The sequence below is a fragment of the Panthera onca genome, chromosome A1 (assembly GCF_046562875.1).
Source record: "Panthera onca isolate mPanOnc1 chromosome A1, mPanOnc1 haplotype 2, whole genome shotgun sequence".
NCBI lineage: Eukaryota > Metazoa > Chordata > Mammalia > Carnivora > Felidae > Panthera > Panthera onca.
Genome location: NC_138339.1, coordinates 12552364 through 12579565, shown reverse-complemented (window position 1 = coordinate 12579565; position 27202 = coordinate 12552364). Strand labels below are relative to the sequence as shown.

General features: G+C 45.1%; 1 protein-coding gene across 2 annotated transcripts in view; it reads right to left on the bottom strand.

The window, feature by feature from the left end:
• Nucleotides 1-26839, bottom strand: part of FBXL7 (F-box and leucine rich repeat protein 7) — a 390753-nt gene extending 363914 nt beyond the window's left edge. For both annotated transcript variants that reach the window (XM_060634381.3, XM_060634382.3), the window contains exon 1: nucleotides 26310-26839. Coding sequence is in view for 1 of the 2 variants with exons in the window: in XM_060634382.3 (XP_060490365.1) it covers nucleotides 26310-26346 (37 nt within the window). In the remaining variant the exon portion in view is untranslated. The remainder of the gene's footprint in view (nucleotides 1-26309) is intronic.
• Nucleotides 26840-27202: the final 363 nt, after the last annotated feature.

Sequence of the window (27202 nt, the reverse complement as noted above, 5' to 3'; positions counted from 1 at the left end):
CTGCCTGTACTAAGCCCTAAGTGGCTCCTGAATCAACTCATCTCTAAAACCACGGCTCTGGTTGCATCTGATTATGTAACACTGATGTGAAATAAGCTGGTCTTGAACTCTGATTTTCCCCCTCTAAAGGCCCAGGAGCCAAGTCTCTTTGTTCTCTGGCTAGAGATCTAGAAGGTACAGCCAAAGGCTGACTAGATGCTGGAGGACAATGCTGGAAGTGGAGCCCGTTAGGGAGGACGAGAGCCACGGAAACTTCATTTCTATTGACAAGGCAGTGTAGGTCCCAGTTGGTCGGTAAGGTTTTCGAAAGGAGGGTTTGTACTGAGCCTTAATCAAATTCTTTAACTTGCAACTTAGCCAAGGGAATACCTGGCTGATACGAGCGTCTGTCCCTCAGAATTTGTCCTCAAGCAATTATCTTAGAAATGTGGTTTTTATCCGAGTGCTAGATACGGAAATAGAACGGCTGTGGAAGAAGCGTTCGGTCGCAGCTTCTTAACAAACTAACCCAGATTATTCAAGAAGCGGTCATTCTCACTTCAAAATACTTTTTAAATGGCGGAGGGCAGTACCATTTAATATTAACCCGGGGAACTCTATTAATATGCTAAGAATGTTCAGGAAGTCAAAACTCTTCATTTCTAGCGTTGACTAGGAACAGACACTGCAAAACGATGTATTTGACTACACAGTGCTGAACAGACTTATTCAGTAAGTGTTTTGGGGCACACATGGTTTAGTTTTAATAACAACCAGGAATAATTTGTATCTAGCACTCACCATCTACCAAGCAATATGTTAACATTTTATACAAAACATGTCATTGTCACAGAGGCCTAAGATACTCTTATTAAAAGCACTTCCATGTTATGGTTGAAGACCCCAAAGGTTAGAGAGTTAGTAATTGATCAAAGACTGCACACTCTTGACCCTGAGCCAATAATACCCAACAAAGGGTTTCTTTGAGTATTACTCCACGTTGTAGAGGAATGTCAAGAAGAGGAGACATATAAATTACGTTTGATATAGTTCACGTCCTAGAAGAGGTGGGGGAAGGCAGGAAGAGAAAAAAGGCAGTATACAAGGACTAATTTAGTGCTGGGTACACAGTAGACTTCAATATTCTTTTTTTTTTTTAAATTTTTTTCAATGTTTATTTATTTTTGAGAGAGAGAGACAGAGCGTGAGTAGGGGAGGAGCAAAGAGAGAAGGAGACACAGAATCCAAAGCAGGCTCCGGGCTCCGAGCTGTCAGCACAGAGCCCGACGTGGGGCTCGAACCCACGAACCATGAGATCATGATCTGGGCCGAAGTCGGACGCTTAACTGACTGAGCCACCCAGGCGCCCCTAGACTTCAATATTCTATGACTAAATTCAATGTGTTAGTAATTACAGAAAATTGGACTAGAGGAGATAAAACCTTGAACATAACTTTTAAAAACTGAAATGAAAATTACATTTTAATTGAATCTCCTATGATAAATGGATAAAACAGCCAAACACACCCTCTGAGAAGAGATAAAATTCAGTGTGTTAGTAACAGTAAGAAAAAAAGAGAATTCACTGACCCACAGCAATTCATTGCATGAGTTGCTGTAACGGTCTGTCACCAACAGATAATAACACCAACTCCACAAAGTACATTCTAACACTTTATAATCCTACCAGGTTCCATTAAGACAGAGATGGGTCAGCAACAACAAGTAGTAGAGAAATCACACACACACACACACACACACACACACACACACACACACAGATGCACAAAGACAGTTCCCATTTTGATTCTAAAAAAGAAAAAGGAAAGCAAAAGATAATTCTACTAACGTGGAAAGAATGTCTTGGGTTTCTCCAGAAGAGGTTTATTGGTTCATTACAGAAACGAGCCCTGCCGCCTCCCATGAAGGAAGCATCATTTACGCACACGAATGGCCCATAAAATCCATTCCGTTGAAGTATATTTCATTGCCTTAGTCAAGCCTTTTGCTTAGAGTAGCAGGAGGGTCAATATTTCCAATCCCCAACTCTGCCCCAACTCTAATCTCCATTGAAAGCAGTCAGGGAGTCACAGCTCTGGGGTGCCACCTGCGAATCTAAACCACGCCACCCCACACACGCTCAGGTTACGCGGTCGGTGCAAGAACAAAATGAGGTGTATAAAATGTCCTAGTCTAGTTTACTGGAGTTTTATGACTATATTTGCTTAAATGACAACAAATAAAACCCGAGAGCCATGCAATATCTAAATTAAATCCACATACCATCTCTCCTAACACTCACATTAACTACGACAAATAAACCGTCCCCTTAAATAGCAAATCCCTCCAGTGGACACGAGCTGATGTGGTAGAAACTGCTGACCGTTCCCTCAAATCCATTCTCTTTCTCCAGTAATAGTTTAAGCTGAACACATCCCACCAAGCTATGGGACACCTTCCCTCGATTCACTTGCAGAGCGGGGGTGGATGAATGGCTCCATTTGGAGCATAGGATGCGAACAAAAGTGACGTCATCAATGTCTGGGTCATGTGCAACCTATAAGAAGGCCACTCGCCCTAGCATTCTGTCTGTTCTCCTTCTAAACTGGGACACGTATGCACCAAAGACGCCGCGGGTAGGCTGAGCCAAAAAGATGGAAGGGATCGCATCCAGGTATAATTTACGGAGAAGAGCCCCATGTGCAATCTGGACTGCCCACCTCCCAGATATTATTACAGGCAAGGGTTTTAAAATCCTTTCATTTACTGTATTTTTGTCATCCCTTGTTTTTTATTTTTTTAATGTTTCTTTATTTTTGAGAGAAAGAGAACGAGAACGAGCAGGGGAGAGACAGAAAGAGAGGAAGACAGAGGATCCCAAGTGGGTTCTGCATTGGCAGCACAGAGCCCAATGCGGGGCTTGAACTCATGAACCATGAGATCCTGAGCAGAGCCGAAGTCAGACGCTTAACCGATGGAGCCACCCAGACACCGTTGTCCTCTCGTTAAAGCAGCTTAGTTTTCCCCTAATAAACTCTGTGAAATCTACTAGTTAGTGCCATTTACCCCAGCTTCAGTCCTCTGTAACAGGATTTTCTCAATGCTGGAAATGCTCCATATCTTCACTGCCCAACATAGTAGTCACATGTGGAGCCTGAGTCCTTGAAGTGTGGCTACGATGCCTGGATAACCGAGTTTTTAATTTTATTTAATTGTAGTTAATTGAACTTTTAAAAGCTACATGTGGCTAGTTGCTAGTTACTACCCGATGGGACAATACAGTGTCTGGAACATCTAAAATAGTGAATGTGGGTGAGAAAGAACCATTATCATCGTAGAAAGACCTGCTTTTTAAAGCTTAGGGATTTTGCTAGAACATTACAGAATAACAGAAGGCTTCAAACCACAGTTTTCTCGAAGTGGCAACAGACTTTGGGCTGACCCTAAAGGAGGAAGTGCTTAGGGTTGTACCTCCGTTTCATTTTTTTTAACGTTTATTTATTTTGAGGCAGAGAGGGGGGAGTGGAGAGAGGATCGCAAGCAGGCTCTGTGCTCACAGCACAGAGCCCAATACAGGGGGCTCGAACCCACAAACCGTGAGATCGTGACTTGAGCGGATGTCAAACGCTCAACCGACTGGGCCCCCCAGGTGCCCCAGGCTGCACCTTCAGTTCAAAGCTGACATGAGCTCCCATTTCCGTATGAAGGACACCTGGCATTCTTTTACACTATCATCAATGTGCTTACCCTCCATAAAGCTGAACGCAGCAGATTATTTTTGTTGAAGAGATAAATGCAAACAGTTAGCATCAATCAGCCTAACCAGTAAGTTACTTGCTTCTATTCCATAACTCAGAGACCTGGGACAGTAAGAGTTAATTTAGGGATATTCAGAATACCTTCTCATCGATTTGGGTACTCATTTTGTAAAGCTCCACTCTGGAGAGGTCAAGGTTGCATTTTTATTGTAAAACACTGCAAAACTCCAGGAAAATACTTGTGTTGTGAAGGAGACAAAATGCCGTTTGAAACATCCATCTGAAACAAGTAACTGAGGCTCTAAATACAATTATGAGAAACAAATAAACCAAACCGGGCAGACTGCCCAGCGACAAGAGTCAAATATAAACTTTGGAGAGACAGAGACATAGAACGAAGAGAGAGTGGTAAGTTGGGGGGAAGGGAAGGGAAGGGAGGATAAGGGCAAGAGAGAGGGGAACGTGTGAGGGAGGGAGCCCCCAGGGAGGGAGGACAGGTCATCTAGAGCAGTACAAATAATAAAATACTAATGAAGGAGCAAATCAAACAGAAAAGTCTGGCCCAGAGCCTTGAATGTACTCACAAAAGCCCTCATTTAGGCGCTCCTACGGGGACTCACGTAGACACCTATAAAATGTACATGGTTTGGGCCCCTAAGTGGGTTGATGAGAATCTTAACAAATGGAAACCCCGGGGCTCCATTGTTGGATGAACTTTACCAGCAATAAAAACAGCATTTTCTGATTACGATTAAAAGCTTCAGATGAATTTGAATATCTGCTCAGTAGAAAGACATGTATCACTGTTTAAAGATTTAACCAACACGGGGCACCTGGATGGCTCAGTCAGTTGACTGCTCTTAATTATGGCTCAGGTCAGGATCCCGGGGTCATGGGATGGAGCCCCACGTCGGGGCTGAACATGGAGCCTGCTTGAGATTCTCAATCTCTCTCCCTCTGCCCCTCTTCCCTTTGCACATGCTCACTGACTCTTGCTCTCGCTAAAATTACAAAAAAAAAAAAAAAAAAAAAAGGCTTAACCGACCCAAATATGAAGCAATAACAAATAGAAACATGCAGTTTCATTACCCCTCAGCCTGTAAGCATGGGTGGAAAGAGCAGCCTCACTCTTTCAGGGAAATCTGGGCGTTTTGTTAGCCTCCTTTCTGCAATAAGATAGGAGCATCACCCTTCGTTGACTTTTAGGACTTGGAGCCACAAAACTTAAGTGTCACAACAGCTTTAAGTCGAACGACGTCATCCCAAGAGGGGCAGGCTCCGTGTGCTCAGAGTAAACAGCTAAAAATTTCATTTCCCAAAGTGCACGCGTCTGGAACCGTACTGTATACAAAAACATACCCCGCATGGACAATGCAGAATAACCGGCGAGGGGCTGGATGAGGAGACCCAGCTTCTAGTTGAAGCTCTACCTTAGGGGCGCCTGGGTGGCTCAGTCGGTTGAGCGGCCGACTTCGGCTCAGGGCATGATCTCGCGGTCCGTGAGTTCGAGCCCCACGTCGGGCTCTGTGCTGACAGCTCAGAGCCTGGAGCCCGTTTCAGATTGTGTGTCTCCCTCTCCCTGACCCTCCCCCGTTCATGCTCTGTCTCTCTCTGTCTCAAAAATAAATAAACGTTAAAAAAAAAAAAAAAAGAAGCTCTACCTTAAGTCCGGCTTACTAATAATAATAACAGCACCCAATTTCATTGATTCCAAGCCCCGCCCTCTCACTGTCCATTTCACCTCCATCTGACAATCAATCCACAGGCCCTTCAAATCATTGTGGCAGATCACACCATGATTTTGTGAACCCTGCCAGTCATGCATTTTGAGATCCAGAGAGCAGTGGCGAAGAAGCAAAACAGATGAACGTTTGGGAAGGTGGCGGGGGAGGGGGGGGAGGGGGAGAGAAGAGAGGGAAGAAAACCACGAGAGACTCTTCAGGATGGAGAACAAACCGAGGGTTGATGGAGGGAGGCGGGGTGGGGGGTGGTCTAGACGATGATGGGTACTGAGGGGGGCACACGTTGTGAGCAGCCCTGTTGGATGTAAGTGAGGAGTCACTGAATTCGACGCCCAACACCACTACTGCCCCGTGTGTTCGCCAACCAGAATCTACATGAAGAACAAATAAAAACTCACAATGGGGGAAAAAATAAAGGAAGAAGTGGCCTCGCGGTATCTCAGATTTGACGAAATGCAGATCATTGTAGACCAATAGCGGCATTTGCTGTGTCAGACGCCACGGCTTTATACCTACTCATTTAATCCATTCCCTGACGACCCTCAGAGGGAAAAACTGCTACTGACTCCAAATCCCAGATGTGCAAATTGAGGCAGAGAGGTTACGTAACTCGCACAAGATCATGCAACCGGTAACTGGCACAGCCAGTTTGAAACCCAGGGAGTCCAACCCTTAGCCACCGTGCTGGCTATCGTACCGCATAGGGGACATTGCCAAAGGCTTTTCCAGCATTCGGTGCCTCAACTTCCTGTTGGTCCCCGAAGGGGAGAGCACTGAACTAACTCATCCCTCGAGTCCCATCCAGCTTTAAAACACAGGGTTCTCTGGGGGCGCCTGGGTGGCTCCTTCGGTTAAGCGTCCAACGTCGGCGCAGGTCATGATCTCACAGCTCGCGAGTTCGAGCCCGGCGTCGGGCTCCGTGCTGACAGCTCAGAGCCTGGAGCCTGCTTCGGATTCGGTGTCTCCCTTTCTCTCTACCCCTCTCTGGCTCTTGCTCTGTCTCCATCTCTCTCAAAGTAAATAAACACTTAAAAAAATCTAAAAAAAATAAAAAACACAGGGTTCTCTGACATAAATGAAAGCAGATCACAGCCGTAGGATGGACACCATACTATTAAAGAAACAAATGATACTTTAATTTTAATTGTATTTCTTAAATTCCTTACAAGATACCGTTATTTCTTTCCATGCATAGGGGAAAAAACTTACAGGACAAAACTGGGGCGTTTTTGTTCTTGCTTAAAGAACAGTAATTTCAGACAAAGCAGATATTACCCAGTAGGAATCATTACTTCTGTACCACCTTCTAATTCAGCTACCTTTTTCAATTTCTGTGGTGTGGGACATTGGGGGACAAACTGAAATCACAGCAAATCTAGACCTTCCTAGGAAGTAGAGAAATAAGGTGTTTGCGAGGTTTGAAGACAGACCTCCTATTAATAGGGAACGACACTCCCATTTGTAGATGCTCGTGCCATTTCATACAATAATGGCAGGATTTGGTGCATAGCATAGAATTTGATCTATGTCCCAAATAGGAACAATAAAGTACACATATACATAACACATACATGCACGCACACACATACTCACACAATTTGCATTATGTGAATAGTATTCTACATTGAATCAAGCAAGGACTCTTGAAACAATGGGATTTTCCCCACCAAGTTTAGAACATTTAAAAAGCCCATTATTGGGGCGCCTGGGTGGCTCAGTTGGTTAAGCATCCAACTCTTGGTTTCGGCTCAGGTCATGATCTCATGGTTCGTGAGTTCGAGCCCCATGTTGGGCTCCATACTGACAGCATGGAGCCTGCCTGGGATTCTCTCTCTCCCTCTCTCTCTGCCCCTCCTCTGCTCTGTCTCTCAAAATAAATAAACTTAAAAAAATTTTTTTAAGTCCATTATTGTATGAAATGGCATGAACATCTACAAATCGGGAGTGTTCTTCCCTATTAATACGAGGTCTGTCTTCAAACCTCGCAAACACCTTCTTTCTCTACTTCCCAGGAAGGTCTAGATTTGCCATCATGAAAAGAGAGCTCAGACTCTTTTCCAGATCCCTGATGCAATTATAACTCAAAAATGAAAACTTAACCAAAAAATAAACCACATTCTAACTGCCCTCCATCAAGTGCGATCTGAAGGGACTGTCCAAAAGAGAGAGAAATAGAGCATAACCTCCACCGCTCCTGTGACTTCTTTCAGCCATAGACAGGAATTTCCTGTTTCAAAGATGAATTCCAAAAACAACTTTTTTTTTTTTTTTCAATTTTCTAAGTTTCTGGCAGAATTTACTCAAAGTCGATCCACTAGTTTCCTGGGCCAAATCGGGAGAATTTAGAAAGTGTGAAAGTAGGATTTGAGGTAGATACTGACTTGGCTACCTTAAAAATTAGGCTCTGATGGGGCGCCGGGGTGGCTCAGCCGGTTAAGCATCGAACTTCAGCTCAGGTCACGATCTCACGGTTCGTGAGTTCAAGCCCCAACTTGGGCTTGCTGCTGTCGGTGCAGTCTGCTTCAGATCCTCTGTCCCCTCACTCTCTGCCCCTCCCCTAATCTCTCTCTCTCTCTCTCTCAAAAATAAAGAAGCATTTCTTAAAAGCTGGAAAAATCAATCAATAAATAAATAAGGCTCTGATGAGGTCACCTGTCTCGCAAACAGCAGTATCCATCCAGATTCTAACTCAGGTTGTCTGGCTCCAAAGCTGTTAGACCAGCACCTTGCTTTTCTGGCTCCCCCACTAGACCCTCTGAGTCAGTTTGCAGAGGACAAACAAGTGAATGTTTTATTCATCACTGTATGTCATGGGCAAGCCAAGATAGGTATTGACACATGGAAGGAAATCAATAAATATCTGCTAGCTAAATGAATTAATAAAGGAAAGAACAACTTGGGTGGACAAACGCCCAAGTGGATCAGTCCCTGAAAACTTGTCCGATGGGTGGGAATGACCAAGGGTGAAGGAAAGACCAGACTAACTGTCCTGGCCTGGAGACAGTTACTCAATGGTAACTCACCTCAATCAGAAAGTTACGGTAGGTGAACGATTGTGGCCTGCTACCACCCAAGCCTGAAGGCAGAGTCTTCCTAGAGTGTCCCACTGCACTCATCTCCTTAGCCAACCAGTCACCAAGTCCTGTTCATTCTACCTTCTTTCCATCCCTGAAACCCACACCAGCCTCTTCAATCATTATACCATTGCCTTAAATCAGATATTTATCTGCTCACATTTATCTATTCTTCCTATCTTCTACCACACACTATATTAGGATCTTGATGGGGCTCCGTGAAAAGCACCACTTTTGCCCACCCAGGTTCAAAACAAATTGAGGAAATAATTTAAAAAAGGAGTGGCAGGGGCACCTGGGTGCCTCAGTTGGTTGACAGTCCAACTCTTGATTTTGACTCAGGTCATGATCCCAAGGTCCTGGGACCAAGCCCCTTGTCAGACTCCGTGCTCAGCTTAAGGTTCTCTCTCTTTCCCTCTCTCCTGCTTTCTCTCTCTCTCTCTAAAATTCAAAAAAAAAAAATTTTTTAAGGAGTGGCAGATAGAAAAATGACACCTTTGTTTCTGAAAACTCTAGTTCAGAAGTTGTGGTTTTAGGTCTACAGCTAAGTGGCTAGCAATGAACCCAAGGGCTGGCAGGCATGAGACCAAAGCTAGTGGGTCTACTCATGGAATTCTATTCAAAGAAGAGCTTCTGCCAGAGAAGGTGCTCCCCAAGGGCATTTCCCTCTCAAGAGGAAAACAGAAAGGAGCTCAGATGTTGACTGCATTTCTCCCAAATTTACCAACAGGTAAATTCTCCAGGCCTGGAGTTATATTAATGACACTCTGTCCACAGGGAAGTAAACACAAGGAGCGGAGAAGAGTCATCCACAGGCTTCTCCAGCGATATCTGTAAATCTGTCCACGGCGGACGTCACTGAACCTTTGCCACTGGCTCCCTCCTGCCGTCCGCCTTCGTCATCTTTCACAGCGACGCAAACCTGCCTACCTTTCCAGGTGTGATGTTCCACTTGGATCACTCTCTTCTCCCCTGTAGCTCACCCAACGGTTCCTGCCTCTTTGTCTGACCTTCCGTGGTTCCACTTACCTCCTCCTTCTCAGCCATACCAGGCAAGCCCTTATTCAACTTTTTAGACTCAATTCGAGGTCATCTCAGATAAGAAGTCCCTATGAACATCCCCAGTGTTTATGAATTTAAGAGATGAGGGCAGCTGAATTCAAAGTAGGACATAAAACTTCCATAGAAATAAAACACCGCTGGCGGGGAGGCACCTGTGTGGCTCAGTAGGTTAAGCATTTGACTCTTAACTTCAGCTCAAGTCATGATCTTACAGTTCGTGCGTTCGAGCCCCACGTCAGGCTCTGCACTGATGGTGCGGAGCCTGTGTGGGATTCTCTCTGTCCCTCTTTCTCACTACCCCTCCCCTGCTCACTCGCTCTCTCGCTCTCTCTCTCTCTCACAAAAAATAAATAAATAAACTTAGAAAAAAAAAATTCCATAGTGGTTCAGAGGGAAGAAAGAGGAACGCCAGGCAGGAATGCCTGACGTGTTTCCTCAAAGCAAGGGCTGTTAAGCATCATAAACAAAGATGTATCTGGGGTACTTTGGCGGCCCAGTCGGTTAAGTGTCAGATTTAGGCTCATGGTTCGTGGGTTCGAGGCCTGCGTCAGGCTCTGGGCTGACAGCTCAGAGCCTGGGGCCTGCTTCGGATTCTGTGTCTCTCTCCCCTTCTCTCTCTGCCCCTCCCCAGCTCATGCTCTGTCTCTCTTAAAAATAAGTAATAAACATTAAAAATTTTTTTTAAAAAAAAACAAAGATGTACCTGAGGGAAATCAAAGAAAATGTCATTGATAGGTAAGCACAGGAGAAGAAAGGTCCAAGACAAAAAGGACCAGTGTGACAAAAGACACAAATCTCGGAAAATAAAAGATACGCTTGGGGCACTCTGAGGTTTCGGTTCGGCTGGGGTACAAAGTGAAGAGCAGCCTGAGAGAAAGCTGGGAAGGCAATCTGCCTACAGCATACATAGGGCCTTGAGTACCAAATAAAATAAATTTTGACTTAATTTACAGACAATGGGAGTCAAAGAACATTTTCCAGAAGCGGAGCTGCTTAATTATGCCAAGGAAATTATATAAAATCTGAATCCTTGTAGTAGCAATAATAACAAACTAATAATTTGCTTTTCAATTACTTCCAAATTTCTCAGGATCATAGTGACGCTGCGCTGAATAATAGTTTGATAATCTCCATGGAACATTATTTGAGCATAATAAAATGACTAATAAACGATTTAGGATGATCCTGAGACTCCATATTAATTTGTAGTCATTTTTCATTTTGCTTACGACTATTTCAACCCACTGCTGCATGTTTCATCTGTTTAATGAACGGGTACTTGCCACCGGTCTATCATGTAATAAGCCTTGCCAATTTCCCAATTCTCTTAATAGCCAGTTAACACGAAATGCTGATTTCAGGCAAAAACAACCATGACCATCTGTTTCTACTTCCTTTTTCTTCTCCGCTGTTCTACTACCAACTGTGGTGAGCTGCAGCGATCCCTCTTCAAATAGTGGACAATCGGCAAAATCAGACCACATAGGAATTATTGAGACGTCGGATTTCAGTGCCAGAGCTGAACAAATGGATCGGACAGATGAAGGGTCTCTAGATCCATCTGCAGTCAATTCCGAGTTATAGCAGCAGAACGACTCTGAACAAATTCCAATATGGCTCTTCAGAATCAGCCCCAACAGCAGCAGACAGGTATTACGAGCTCATTTTTGCTCTTTTGCCAAGTAGCTGCGCGCTATTGGTCAAGTCACTTTAGGGTAGGAGGCTTGCTTTCCTAATCTATACAGTGACAGGATGAGACTACGTCCCCAAGCAGAAAACCAGTCCATGTCTCTTACCTCTCAGCTGAAGGCTCCCTTTAAGGCCAGCCAGGATTCCCAGGAAGAAGATAATTTTCCCAGCAGTGCCAGCCTGCCCTTGACCACCAAGAGTAGCACCTTATTCTAACTTCTCTGTTGTCTTATGTTTCCCCGGTAAACAGTTTCTGTGCAGATTTTAGGGGCAGTTTATTGGGAATTGGGCTTGGGATCACACTTACAAGAGGCAAGGGAGAAGGCAGACTGGACAGGGACAGAAGGACTGAGCAACACAAGACTCAGCCAATTCCATGGGGAACGTGGACCCAAGAGGGCCCTTCTGAATTGTCCCAAATGGTATTCCGCCTCAACTAGTCATGTGATGGGGGCCGCTCCTGGCCTTGGGTGACAATAATTTCTGGAGAGGCACTGGGCTGTGAGTTATCAGTACCGAGACCCTGTGCAGCTGAGGGTCTGAGAGGGTTGGTCCTGCAGAGGCCACAGGGTAGAGAGGTGGAGCGGACATGACATTTACCTTGAATCTTAAGTAAGAAGAAAAGGGTGTGAAGCATGGTGACGAACAAAGACACAGATTAAAAAGAAACTAAGAGAATCCATGTTAGTATCCTAAAGCCTTGCTATCTGCATGACCTTGGCAAAGTTGTGTCATTTCTTTGTGCCTCGATCTCTTTGTAAGGTGATCTATGGTCACTTTCACTACTAAAATTTCCATGACTGTATTCCATAGTTCATTCTTGGTCAACATCCAAAGGCTTTCTGTTAACTACCTTAAGACTTACAAATATGGCTAAGGAAAGAAGAACCCACCCATATCAAAAATCTCCAGTAGCATCTGAAATTCATCTTCAGTGACGGTGAAGAGATAATCAGTAGTAGCAGCAAATTCAAATCTGTACACCATGGTGGACACACAGCAATCCCAAGATGAAATCAGATTTGCAGGCAACAGCCTGGGGATTTCGACATTAGACCGACTACAATTACTCAGTTAGCTGTATCTTTATTACCTATGCTCCCCCTTGTGAGGCAATTTTCCTTACTGGAGGTAAAGCAACCCCAAGCAAAGCATTTAAAACTGATCCTTTTCCTGTTTTTATTAGCCCGTATCAAAGAAATGACTATTTGAAGCACAACCAAGAGGAGGGAATTGGCTTTTTATTGCTTAGTTCACGTTGTTATGGCTTTAGGAGTAGAGAAAGACTCCCCAAGGAGACGCTGTGTCTCAAAACAAGCTCATAGGATAATCAACAGGAGAGGTCTTTCAAGAGAGCTGGAAAATAGAGAAAATTATTAAAATATAATTAAATAAGCAGAGGGGATACAAAATGAAATGTCAAGAGTAAGATGTTCAGGACAGAAATGTCAGGGCTTGAAATTTACTTTCATACGAGTATATGCAATGCACATTGTCCAAATGGGGTGACGTAAATCCTTCCAACCAATGGAGTAGCCATTGATCTTGAAAAAATTTTTTTAAAAAGACAAAAATGAGCACGTCAATGTTGCCTATGATTCTGAATGTACATTCTGCCACTTCAAAGCAAATGTCAACCAGGCTCAGTGTCATGCAATGTAAAATTCCCACCAATGAGATATTACATCCATTCATGTGAGCAGAACACACATTCGGGTAAACAAACGAAACCATACAGCTTCAAGTGGATTTCAGGTCCTAGAACTATTCCAAGTCCTTGTTCATACAGTACGGTACCTCTATCCTAAGTTCCATCTCAAAAAGCTCCTGTGTTGGGCTATTTGTTTTTTCTTTCGCCCAATTCCTACGGTATCCTTTTGTGTGAAGCTATTTGAGCTTCAAACTATTAGAGAGCTATTCAAGCTCTCTACTAGAGAGCTATTCAAGCTATTAGAGAAACAAATGACATTTTAATTTTAGTTGTATTTCTTAAATTCCTTGTAGGATATGTATTTCTCTCCACCCACAGGGGGAAAAAATAGGCATGAAGAATAATAGATTTCACTTAATTTATAGAAAAGGGTTATTTAAGTATGGTTTCAAGTACACGAACACATCCATATACCACACACACAGCTCAATAATGTTTTTTGTTTTTGTTTTTCCTCAATCACTTCTGATTTTATGTGTAATGTGGGAAGCCAGAGGCATAAGATCTAGAAACCATTCCAATCATGCCAGACACACATAATAACTTTTATATTTTGCATAAGAATAAAGATAAAAATGGAGACACAAGGCGCTTAGCATGAAGTAGAACAATATACAAATTTAAAAAGATTTAGAACCCTATGAACGTTTAATCCAGAGAACACAGGGCCAAAGGGACTGTTTATTAATTTAAAGATCACATTTTATAAATGTGTTCTAGGTTAATGATTTGCTTAAATTGTCACATAAAACCAACTTCCAAGTCCGTTTAGGCAAATATGACCCAACCATATACTTTCCGATAAAATATACACAGCAGTGTCCCACTCAATACTAATCACAAAAACAGTTGAAATACTGTAAGGCAGTGAAGTCAAAGTCTTCAACAATTGCCTTCAGCAATCCTAAAAAACAGACATTTCATTGTTCCTTAAATACACAAGTTACACTATTTCATCCATAAGAAGATGGCCCTGCCTGATAAAAAATGAGGGTCCAAGTTAGAATATCCTCGGAAGAAGACACGTGTCCAGAAAAATATGTTTTTAGAGTTAAAATGTCTGAGTCCCAGAAACACTCCTGAAACTACTACGGCGTTTTCATGAGCCTTTCTTAGATCCAACAAAGACCATGGCCACAGATTCATGTTCATTTCATTATTTAACAACAAAAACGTGTATCTCAGGCCTACTCTATGAGCAGGGCTGCAGTCACATCTGGGCGAGCACATGTAGGATGAATAATGAATGAATACAAAGGACCAAGAAATAGAAAAACAAATGAGACTAAACTAGAAGACAGTGCCTGGAGAGTAAAGCAATTAAAGACTAAATGAACAACGCGAATTTCTATCACAGTGATAGAACCTCAGTGACTTCATACCAACTCATCCTAAAAGACCTGCCCCAGGCCCTCACCACTTCCAAAGGCCTCTGGGAAAGGTGGTCATTCAACAGCAAAGGACACAGAAGATGGAAGAGAACCAGGATTCCTGTCACGCTCAGAGTCCCCAGTTTTAGAGGTGATTCTCTGGTCTCCCAGGCAGTGACATAACTTTCTCTAAAGCATCCGGAGCAGACGTTGTCAGGGAGGGAAACACCCCCCCAAGCCCCACCTGAGTTTTGCCAACTAGCAAGGGCACTCCAAACAATAATGTCATCTTGCTGTGAACATGTTTTGTTTTTTATGTTTATTATTTTTGAGAGGGAGAGCGCGCGCACGCGTGAGAGCAAGAGCCGGGGAGGGGCAGGGAGAAGGGGACAGAGGATCCAAGGCGGGCTCCGCAGGGACAGCAGAGAGCCCCATGCAGGGCCTGAACTCACAAACCATGAGATCATGACCTGAGCCGAAACTGGATGCTTAACCGACTGAACGACCAAGCCCCCCTCCCTCGTCACCAATATTTCCAACAATTTACTCTGCATTCTCATTCTGATCATCTTATCACCATGAGGCTGCTCCCGCACACCCGTGGCTGGGTATGACCACTCGGAAGGCAGACTTCTCTGCGTCTAGCAGAGCTGAAAAGCAATTAAAGGATGGATGCTTGCAGATCCCCATTTCTATCCTGGGGTGAGAGCAATTTAAAATACCGTCAAAGGCACCCGGGGGCTCGGCTGGTTGCGCATCTGACTTTGGCTCAGGTCATGATCTCAAGGTTCCTGAGTTTGAGACCGGCATGGGGTGATCTCAGGCCCCGCTTCAGGCGAGCTCTGCTTCTGTCTCTCTCCCTCTCTCAACCCCTCACTCACTTGCACCCTCTCTCTCTAAAAATAAATAAATAAACAGGTAGATAGATAGATTAATAAATAAATTGGGGCGCCTGGGTGGCTCAGTCGGTTAAGCGGCCGACTTCGGCTCAGGTCATGATCTCGCGATCTGTGAGTTCGAGCCCCGCGTCGGGCTCTGTGCTGACAGCTCAGAGCCGGGAGCCTGTTTCAGATTCTGTGTCTCCCTCTCTCTCTGACCCTCCCCCGTTCATGCTCTGTCTCTCTCTGTCTCAAAAATAAATAAACGTTAAAAAAAAAAAATTAAAAAAAAAATTAAAATAAATAAATAAATAAATAAATAAATAAAATACTGCCAAGAATTCCTGGTGATAACCCTCTAGCATGATTATATTCTTGTTTTCCTGTAGCACTTAAGGGGGAGTGATGGTATCGTGGAAAGTGTAGTACATCTAAAATCAAAATGACCTCACCTAATCTTCAGCGTAAAATCGAGGCAAGTCACTTACCCTGTCGAGGCCTCAGTTTCCTCACCTATAAACTGGGGATAATGTCGGACGCCCCTTCCACGGTCCCTGTGACGATGAGTAAGATTAATGTCCGAAACGCTTTATAGTTTCCAGAGCAATTCCAGAGACATACTTATGGAGAAGTCTCCCAGGAGCTGGCAAAGGAGAAGGCCAAATTCCCCAGTACATATTGTAACAATTCTCCGTATTAACAGCGGTTTCAAATCCACGGTTCTGCAACCAGAGGGAAATAGAAGGTAGAACCCATCGACTATTGAGGGAGGAAAGAAAATGTGTGCACCTTTCTTAGTCCTCCGCTAGCTTTTGTTTGGGAGCAGGTCCCCAGGCTACCCAGAACAAAAGCCAGTGACAGGTACATAATGCTGTGGAGAATCCAGAGGATGGCATTTCAGGCAGACGGTACAGAATATGCTCATTATTTCACGTACTGATGCCATTATAGATGCTCGTTAGCCCGCCAGTTTGTCGGCAGATTGTTGCCTAATGAGCAGGTAATCGATCCCTGGGAGACCCAGGTCAAACGAGTTGAGAGTTTCCTTCAAAACACATCCTGCGGGGTGCCTGGGTGGCTCCGTCCGTCAAGCGTCTGACTTTGGCTCAGGTCATGATTCCACAGGTCGTGGGTTCGAGCCCCGTGTCGGGCTCTGTGCTGACAGCTCAGAGCCTGGAGCCTGCTTCAGGCTGACTCTTGATTTTGGCTCAGGTCAGTGGCCCCAGGATTGTGGGATCGAGCACCCGCCTCAGGCTCTGTGCTGGGCATGGAACCTGCTTAATATTCTCTCTCTCCCTCACACTCTGTCTCTCTCTCTGCCCCTTCCCTGCTTGTGCCCTCTCTCAAAAAAATTAAAGAAAATTAGAAGAAAAAAAAAAGTTTTTCATTTTGGATCTCCTAATCCATAAAACCGTCACCATTTTTTTTGTTGTTTAAGGGCTACTTCTCAGCCACTGCAATTCTTTGAAATACACAAACAAAACAAAGATTGGGAAAAGTTTTGGCTGCACACCTACGATGTCCAGGCAGGAGGGGGTCATGGGCACAACGGAAAGGGCCACAGACTCCAGCGCCAACAGGGACTGCCGTTGTCACGGGCCGCTCACCCGCTGTGCGCCCTGGGCAGGGCCGAGCCTCTCGGCTTCCCTGTTGGCACCTGTAAAATGGAGTCATCAGTGCCCCCTGAGCAGCTGCCATGAACTACAAGAAAAGTGTGTGTAGAGTGCACAGAGGGGGAAGGCAGCACCTAATAGGTGCTCAATAAATGTGAATTACTGTTACTACACTGACAGCAAATAGAATAAACTTGGAAATATTCGTATTTATTAATAATCATTTTGATCTGTGAGCTCAGATTTTTTTTATTATTTTTGAGAGAGAGAGAGCTTGAACCCACGAACCACGAGATCATGACCTAAGCCGAAGCCGGGCACTCAAACGACTAAGCCACCCAGGGGCCACGCGGGCTGAGATGTTTTTTTGGTTTTTTTTTTTTTTGTTTGTTTGTTTTTTTTTTTAATTTTTTTTTTTCAACGTTTTTTATTTATTTTTGGACAGAGAAAGACAGAGCATGAACGGGGGAGGGGCAGAGAGAGAGGGAGACACAGAATCGGAAACAGGCTCCAGGCTCCGAGCCATCAGCCCAGAGCCCGACGCGGGGCTCGAACGCACAGACCGCGAGATCGTGACCTGGCTGAAGTCGGACGCTTAACCGACTGCGCCACCCAGGCGCCCCTGAGATGTTTTTAAGAAAGCCAAGAGTTGAGCGCAACATTGATCCTGTTCTTTACATTAGGAGACAACCATTGCCCTCATTCCCATTCTCTCTGAATTTGTTCTTTTCCCCCCTCCTTGAACTTGAGTTCCTTCTTCCAGGGCACGCAAGTTCTCCCACCTGCTGCTCCTTCTGGGCTCTGACCCACGTCTGACAGTTAGAATCTGTCAGGCCTGGCCTTTGACTTGGACTTAACCCAGATGCTACCATGATCTGACCCGAGTACTTCACCGGGCCAGCGGGTTGTACTACATGTCTAAGTAGCCTTTTCCTGACTTCTCCACCTTGCCAAGAAGTGGGTTACTTGCAGCCAGAAGGTCAATCCACAAGTACACGAATAATTCCTGAAATTTTTCTCTAGAAATTTTGATGCACTTTCCACGGCTGCATCTGCTTGAAAAATGCTGCAAAGGAATTTACCACAGAAAGGGTAGCAAACAAAAAATGTTTTAATAACATTTCTACACATTGCTCAAGGCTTCTAACGTTACAATTATGAGTTCATGCAGTGTTAACAACTGTTTTTCATTTTGTTACTGGTTTCAAATTTAAATAGGAATTGATAGAATGAGCACATCTAATGCAGGACCTAATAGAGATTTACGGCTCCAGAAACAGTCTACACTTCTTCAACCATGGAATGGGGAAAATGTTGACCATGTGTTTATATTTCATTACCGAGGAAAATTCAGAGATGGTTAATGATTATTCATGTCAGACGTTTTAAAGTTGTCCATCTTTGGGGCATTAACTAGCACATTTTTTTAAATGTTTACTTATTTTTGAAGGAGGGAGAGACAGAGCAGGAACCGGGAAGGGGCAGAGAGAGAGGGAGACACAGAATCCAAATCAGGCTCCAGGCTCTGAGCTGTCAGGACGGAGCCCAACATGGGGCTCAAACCCACGAATTGCGAGATCGTGACCTGAGCCAAAGTCAGACACCCAACTGACTGAGCCACCCAGGCACCCCACCGGCTAGCAGATTTTAAGGGCATCTGCCCAAAGGCTGCCATTCTCCTTTGTGGCAATGTGCATGTTTGAGAGGGACCCTGACTAGGGACCCTAGTGAGATGGTCCTGCCCTTTTCTGAAACATTTCAAGGTCCTCACTTACAGAACCTGCAGGAATCACTTTCCATGAAATAAACCACATGAGGATTTGAGGGAACAACTAGGGAAAGTCTCTTAACAAACATTTAGCTTCTCCCAAGGGTCTAAGCTACAGTTAATCCAACTCACCTGTTTGTTGCTGTTGTTTCAGAAACATCCTTTAGATACTTCTGGAAGTGCAGGTACTATCCAGAGCTGTCCTCGTTTAGAGAGTAACTCTATCTCTATTCACATTTTCCCCTGACCACTTACCTCCACACTTAGCACACGTAGGGAAGCAGGGTCCTCCTGTGAATCAGGACTTCTCATCTTGCTCTAAAAGCCTCTGCATCCCTGCCTAGCTTCTCAGAGACTGAACGTTTTTAGAGCAAGTCTATTCTCCCTGCAGATTTAATGCCGTGAGTAGGTGGAAGAAGGGTTCGAAATTTCTGTAACTAGAACCAAAAAAACGAAAACAAAAAAGAGCTACATTCTGGCAAAGGTCAGCTGATCTGGCCTCCATTACTACACAGAAGATCTGTTGCTACGTCTCACTCATGGTACACATCGTGCGGAACAAAATATCAGAGCTTCTTAGGAAGATGCTGTCTTTGTGTGATCCCAGGCAATTTGCAGCTTCTGATCGAATTTCACTAACCAGTAATGCCAATTAAAAGTCTTATGTACAAGGTAAACCATGTATTCAAGACACTCAACCTGAGCAGTTAAAGGTCTTGCTTCAAGTTCAGCAGATCAACATGTTTTAGGGTTAATAATAAAAGTGAAAAGTAACACCATAGGTAGAGTCAGTGTCCATTACTACACTGAAAATACGGACAAGTCACTTATCAAACCCAATTTTTGGTGCTGGAGCTTATGTTCACAGAAGGCAGGAAAATCAATAAAATCAGTAGATTTTTCGAATTAACACCTAAATATATCTAGCTAGACAGAAACACAAACATGTAACAGGTGGAGACGAAGAGAGAGAAAGAGAATAACCCAGGGAAAGTGGGGAAATATTTTTTAACACCTAAAACGATAGAGCTGTATTCGGGAGAGGGGAAGTGAAGCAGTAAAATGAGTTAGAATCAAACAATAACCCTTTATCAAACATAACTTCACATGACCGAATATTTGCAAGGGAACTGGGCATAGGGTCCTATAACATACCCCTTGGTCAATGCAGAAATCTCTAGCACATCATCCTTTACTGTAATCACCTCCTTCCCATGTCTGATGACTCACTCACTCACTGGGAAGCCTATCTCAGAGGTGGTCAGCTCCAATCATGGGGTCTTACTCAGACTCGGCCAAATCTACACTCTAGTAACTCAAATACAATTGGTCGTTGCTAGGCATCTTGCGATTTAATTTTTTCACCACGACGGTTCTTCAAATACTAATTTTTTAATGAATTAAGTTTCTTTTTTTTAACATTTATTTATTTTTGAGAGAGAGAGAGAGACAGAGCATGAGTGGGGGAGGGGCAGAGAAAGAGGGAGACAGAATTCAAAGCAGGCTCCAGCCACCCCACCCCCACCCCACCCCCGCCCCCTATCAGCACACAGCCTGATGCAGGCCTCGAACTCACTGACCTCAAGATCTTGACCTGAGCTCAAGTCGGAAGCCCAACCCATGGAGCCACCCAGGCGCCCCTTTAATGAGTTAAGTTTCTAAACTTCATTTATTCCCTTCTTCATTATTCAGAGAATTGACTCACTCTTGATTTTATTCAAGATTATGTCATATATTTTAATACATCCTTAACACCACCTTAAAATCCATATCTAGACTGCCCCACCAGTTACACAGCCAAGTAATCTGCACAGCTTCCAGAGGGACACCAGTAGATAAAGGCTGAAGGCAAAAGTTATTAGTTAACTCAAAACCAATCCAGAGTTCGTTTTCTCTCAAAGGGCAGAGGGAGTTAAGACAAAGCTTTTGTGAGTTGATTCTCAGGGGAAAACAAACGCTCCCTCTCTTTTCCTTCTCATTTTAAACATAAAAGATTCCCCAAATCTCTGAAAATGTCTTCTCACCCTCAGATCCAAGATGGTCCCATGAGCTACACTAATGCTTTGATTTAAACCGAACAGTAGAATCAGTACAGCTTCTCTTGATTGTCATCAGAATGAAATTATTTACTGGAGGCAAAAGATGAAGACCTATCTCTATCTAAGAACTTTGGAGATCTTTGGGGTTATCGTCACATATCCAGTGAATCAGGCAATATCCCCTGGTCCTAGGCTTCCCCGACCCAAAAGCAGTCGCAACACAGCTAACGTAATATAATTAGATAAAAAGATATTTGCAAAGATTCTAGGCCAAAAAAAAAAAAAAAAAAAAAATGCCCAGTGACCAAAACTGACTCGGTTCCACTGTAGCTATTACGGAGAGCTAATGATGTTACCCTTGTGTAAAATGATGACTTACGCTCCCCAGAATAGAACGTATTCACCTTGGTAGAACACAGTGGTTCCAAGTTATAGTCAATGTGCTACCTGGATGGATCCTCAAGGATCAGTCTTTCACTTCCTTTAAGTCCTGGTCCAAATGTCAACTTTTCAAAAAGGCCAACAGCGACTGACTAAAATTGCAACAGTCTCGTCCTCCCAGTCTCCAAATAATCTGATGACTGTTTTTATTCAGAGGCATTAGCCCCTTAGAATGTATCACACGGGTGACTGAATTACTGGGTGGGTATGCACACGTTGATTGTTCCACTTCCCCTCCCTCCCAACGTGCATGCGTGCAGGCACACGCGCGCGCGCGCACACACACACACACACACACACACACACACTCACTCACGAAGAAAAGATTGACAAGTACAGGATCTTACTCCGTTTACTGATGTATCCCAACCATCCAGAAGAGTTCCTGGCACATAGTAAGAAATAAGAAGTCAACATACATTAGTTGAACGAACGAATAAGTGACTCTGGGCTTAGACAGACTTGGCCGGGAGTCCCAGTGCCACCTACACCAGCTGTAGGACCTGGGGGAAAAGGTCATGTTCTCTACAGCTGTGTTTCCCCATTGGTAAAATGAGGACCTTAGGAGTGCCTGCCTTGACGACTGTCATGAGGGTTACGTGAGTCAGTGTACGTCAATGGCTTAGAAGAATGCTTGGACACAGGAAACTTTCACTAAACATTAGCTGCCATTATTATCATTATTCCAAGATCTGTTTCCCGAGGTGGTGATGGATTAGTGATGATTTATGTGTTCAGGCAGCTGACTATCCTGATATCCGACAGCACAGGTCTGAGACGGTGAAAGGGCACCCGAGGCGCTTGATAAGAGCAGCAGAGAAACCAAGAGTCAAACCCCATCACGGTGTCCTCATCAGCTCCAATTCAACAACACCCAGGATTTTGCAAAGGAGCTGTTAACTGCGTATTAAAGCTGAAACTACTGAGTAAGTGAGGGTGAGGCTCAGATACCTTAAAAGGAAGGGAAAGCAGCCGGTCCCTTCCTACTAGAACAGGGAGATTGGTTTCTTTGACTTAACTGGAGTCAAAGCTAATGGTCACAAGCTTCACTCCAACTCATTCTCCAGATTTCTACACACAGGCTGAAATTTACACCTTATGAAAGAAGATAAAGGGGGGAAAAAAAACAGCCTTCCCTGAAAGAATTTATCAGAACATCCTAATCATTTAGACATTCATGTATGTTTCTAGAAATCTAAAGATCAGGATTGGTATGGTAACTTTTTCCTGGAGCAAAATCCAAGTTGGCAGTGGAGGGGAGAAGGAGATGGGGTTACAAATTAAACCATTAACCTGAATAGTCACTGAGTATTTAGCAAAACAAAACACTTTGGAAACACCCATTATGTACACAGATTTTGAATTCAGGAAGAAAAGCAGGGAGTCCAGGACTGATTTATTAGGAGAGGTGAGGGGTAGGGGGAACAAGTGAAGAAGACAGAGGTGAAGGAAAAGAGGGTGACAAGGGGGGAGGGGCGCTTATGGATTTCATGGCAATAACTAACAGTCTTAACTTCCCTATTATGATACCCCTATATATTATATTTACTATATTCCCTATTATAACACACCTTCCAAGGTTAATCTCCATTAAGTGGTCCATTAAGGCATTAGGAGAGCAAAATAAAATGAATGACCATGTACTCAAGAATTAGATCTTGACAAGTAATGCCAATAAGGAATTTCTCTCCTCACTCGAAAGAAAGAAAGAAAGAAAGAAAGAAAGAAAGAAAGAAAGAAAGGAGAGAAGAGAAGAGAAGAGGAGAAAAGAAAAGAAAAGAAAAGAAAAGAAAAGAAAAGAAAAGAAAAGGAAAGAGAAAACCATGATTTCAGGAGAACTGAGCAAGGTCACAGAAGCTAAATTGAAGCGGGACTCAAATTTACAGACTCCCAAATTAATGCTCTGCCCTACACAAGAACTTCCCCAAGTTTTAACAAGTACATGATAAATGATTCAATTCTAGGAGGAGCCCAAGATTCTGCATTGTTCACAAGCTCCAGGGTGATGCTTATGCCACACACATCCTTGAATTACACAGAACTGGAAATGTCTGCCCTGTTGCACCTGCTACGGTAAGCCTCGGGAAGCATTTTTGTTGTTTTAATGTACAGAGTGCTTTTCAGTAGCAGGAGAAATAAGATTACATAAGAAATCCTGAAGTTTTAAGCATTCCAATAATTGAACACTCACTGTAAAAGGAAGGTGGCTTGCATTTACATTCGTGGTGTCAACCCTAAAATATACTTAAAGTGCAGATTTTTTTTAATTTTTTTTAACGTTTATTTATTTTTGAGACAGAGAGAGACAGAGCATGAACGGGGGAGGGGCAGAGAGAGAGGGAGACACAGAATCGGAAACAGGCTCCGAGCCATCAGCCCAGAGCCCGACGCGGGGCTCGAACTCACGGACCGCGAGATCGTGACCTGAGCTGAAGTCGGACGCTTAACCGACTGAGCCACCCAGGCGCCCCTAAAGTGCAGATTTTTAAAGTATACTCAAACACCTATGTTTCAGAGTGGAGTGGTCTCTCACTGCATTCTATGGATATGCATCCACTAATAATTTCCCCCTTTCATTTCAAGTTAGGTATGGTTTGAAATAAATCTCTGAAATAAATCTTACTTCAAAGTATACCTAACTTGTACTAAACCTACTGAAACTGTCTAAAGTCTCAGTCTCCTTAATGGAGATACTGTGTTGAAGGGTTGAGTCCACTTGCTTTGAAATTTGACATCTTAGATTAAAAAACAAGGTGACACTGACACGTTGAATTCCAACAGGCTTATCTGCATGTATGTTACCACCCGTTGACCCATTGTAACAAAGCTGACCAATACCAATTACAGTTGACCTTTGAACTGTGTGGAGTCACTTACCTGTAAATTTTTTTTATAAACACGGTACGGAATGGCAAATCTATCTTCTCCTCCTTAAGACTTTCTGAATAACATTTTCTTTGCTCTAGCTCTAAGAATGCAGTATGTAATACATATCACATACAAAATATGTATGCATGAGTATAAATCAACTGTCTGTGCTATCAGTAAAGCTTCTGGTCAACAGCAGGCTCTTGTTGTTAAGTTTGGGATGCGTCAAAAGTTATACTCAGATTTTAGACTCCGGGGGAAGTTGGTGCCCCTAAGCCACACATTGTTCAATGGTCTACTGTACATATGTTATAACCCTATTTAGGAGAGGTCTAATGTCACTGGGGGAAAGATGTTTTTTTTAAGTTCACGTTACTTCTCTTTCTCTTATTTTTTCCTTACCGATCACAGAGGAATCTCCCAGCATTTGAACAGAGTCTATGAAAACTAAGCACAATGTGTCCCTCCAGCCAAAACTCAGTTACCGCCCGAAGCTTCCTATTGGTTCCCTTGAATCAGCTGAGCCCAAGAGGCTTTCCCTATAAAAAGTTCCACAGTGTATCTAAATCTGATCCCAGTAAAATTTCACTTCAGCCGAAGTGAAAATGCAGAGGTAGCATTTACGGATAACAGCTGGAGATCATTAGTTCTCTGTCTCTCCTTTTCTCTCCCAAGGGTTGAAAACTCCACTGTTCAGACAGGAAGTCGTCATACACCACACACAGCACCATACGAGAACGCTGGGATAGAAGAACAAGTTGCAGAGAATCAGGGGTGTTGGGAGTGGTTTCATTCAACAACACACAGCCCTGATTCCACTTAACTCTTGGGGCGTCCTCCCCACCGCCCAACAGTGTTCAAGGATCACAATGTATGCACATCCAGAATTGACAAGCACACATTTTACGCCCTGAAAGCTTTTTAATACCCAGAGTAAGAAGGCTTAATCTTTCATTATTCCACAAATTTTTAAAACATTAAGAAGTTCTGGGCAGTGGCCCAGATTCTCCAATAATCTTTGTTGGCATATTTTCGCATGGGCTATTTAAAAAGACAACTGCTAAACTTTTTTGTTTTTAATTAAATTATCCAAAAAAAAAAAAAAAAAAAAAAAAAATCTCTCCCACAAAACTGCCCAGAATAAGGAGACTATATATATGCAATTCAAAACATTGTGATCTGGAAAAGAATGATTTAAACAAAAGGTTCTTGTGGGTATGGTTTTTTTAGGGCGGGTAAATTTGCTGTAATTGCGCAAAGCTGCTGAGAAGGAACACAGACACACACGGGGATAGACATCCACGTTCTGTGACCACACCTCAAAGTTTTGAACAGGATGATAGAAGTTTCCCTAACACCACATGCTGAATAGCCACTCTGCATTCCTACCAGTCTGCAGGCGCTGGACCCGGTTTGTAACAGCCTGTCCTGGGGAGGGGGTGCGAGGGGGTGGGGGGGGCGGTATAAAAGCCATCCTGTCTCTTCCACCCCCCTCCAGCCAAGTTCGCGAAAGACAAACCTTCCCAACTTTTGAACCGCGGGAAATGCCTATGCAGGATGCAAATCGGGGGCAAGCTGTTAATCAACTCGGTTACAATTACTACGGTTTTATGCAAAGAGGAGGAGGAGCGAAGGAGAAGCCAACCCACACATCCATCATCCTTCTAGGGGTAGGTGGAGTTTAAAGTTTCCCCAACTTCCAACTTCCCACTTGACAGGCAATATTGCTGTGCAATTTCCAGCCCCACGTAACAGATGGTCCTTCGCCCGTCCTGAGCCCCGAGAGAGACCAGACAAAGCCCCCGGCCACTCCTCGCCTCGCGAGGCCCATAGGTGGTGTTTCACGAAACCGTCAGCTCAGGGGCCTTGAGCTGAGAATGGAAACTTAACTTCTTCTTCCAGAAGTTGTTCCCGCTTACAGGAGAGTCCCGGGGACTGGAGCACAAAGGCCTGGGAAAGTTTTCTCAGCGTTATTTTTCAAAACCGTCTTCCGCCATCTGCCAAACCATCGCCCTAAACCCCAGATGCTTAGGGAAGGAAAGTTGAGGCGCATGTGCTCAGAAATACGGCAGAAATGCAACTCGAGCCCTCCCAAAGACAACCTGGGAAGTTGCTTAAAGAGCCCCCCACGGTGGGAACGCATCCTCGGGGCCCCCGAACCCTCAGCGCCAAAGGGAAAGGTGACGGCCCCGACAGGGTGCCGAGCAGGGGTGCGCCACGGTAGCGTGCGAGAACCTTCCTCCCCAGACGGGAGGGCGAGGGGGAGAGAGAGGAGGGGGGCGCGATCCGGGAGGCTGAGGACGGGCGGCCCACTCACCCTCACTGCCGTACTGTTTGCCATTGTTCGCGCCCATCCTGCCGCCGTCATGCCCGCCGTCTCCCCGGACACTCCATAGCTGGGGCGCACCGCCTGCGCGCTCCGCCAGAGGAAAGCCCGCCCGACGGGACCGTTAGCTGCGCATACCCCACGCTCCGGGGCCAGGCTCCGGCCGGGGGCGGCCCCTTGCACTCCGGTGGGAGGGGGCGCTGCGTCCCCGCCTGGCACCCCCGATGGCTCCGGGTGGGGCCGGGGGCGGCCGCCGCTCTTAGAATCCGCGTTCCGGGCCAGCGGGCGCAGCGCCGCGGAGAGCCCGCGCCCCGGGGCCGCCCAGAGGCTCGCCGCGCCGCCGCCGCCGGGTCCCCATCCGCCCGCCCCGATCCCTCTGCGGTGGGCGCTGAGCCGCGCGGGCGGCCGGGGCTCCCCCGGCTCGGCCGCCTCCTCCCGGCGCCCCTGCGCGCCCGCGGCTTCCCCGGGGAGGACGCGGCGGCCACTTGTTGCGGGTGCCCCGAGCGAACAGAGACTCGCGGCCCGGCGCCGCTCGCCCGCGGGCCGGACTTTTGTTAGCGCCAGGCGCCTCCTCTCGCCGCCCAGCGTCAATCACAGCTGGAGCCCCGGGGAGGAAGGCCGGCCCGGAGATGCGCGGCCTTTTAAAGGGGCAGCGCGCCTTTTCGGGGCTCCGGCTCCCGGCCCCGGCCTCGCCGCAGGCCCGGGCGCCACCGGGGAAGCAGTTTGAACGGAGGAACGCGCTCCTGGCTCTGTTTTACTATTGTTCTTTTGCAGGCTGGGCCCCCAACTTGTAAGACGAGCTTCCAGGCGTCGTTTGAAATCCCTTGGGTTTGCCTGCCGATACGGCCTATTTTGGGTGCGGGGTCCTTTAAAATAAACAGGCA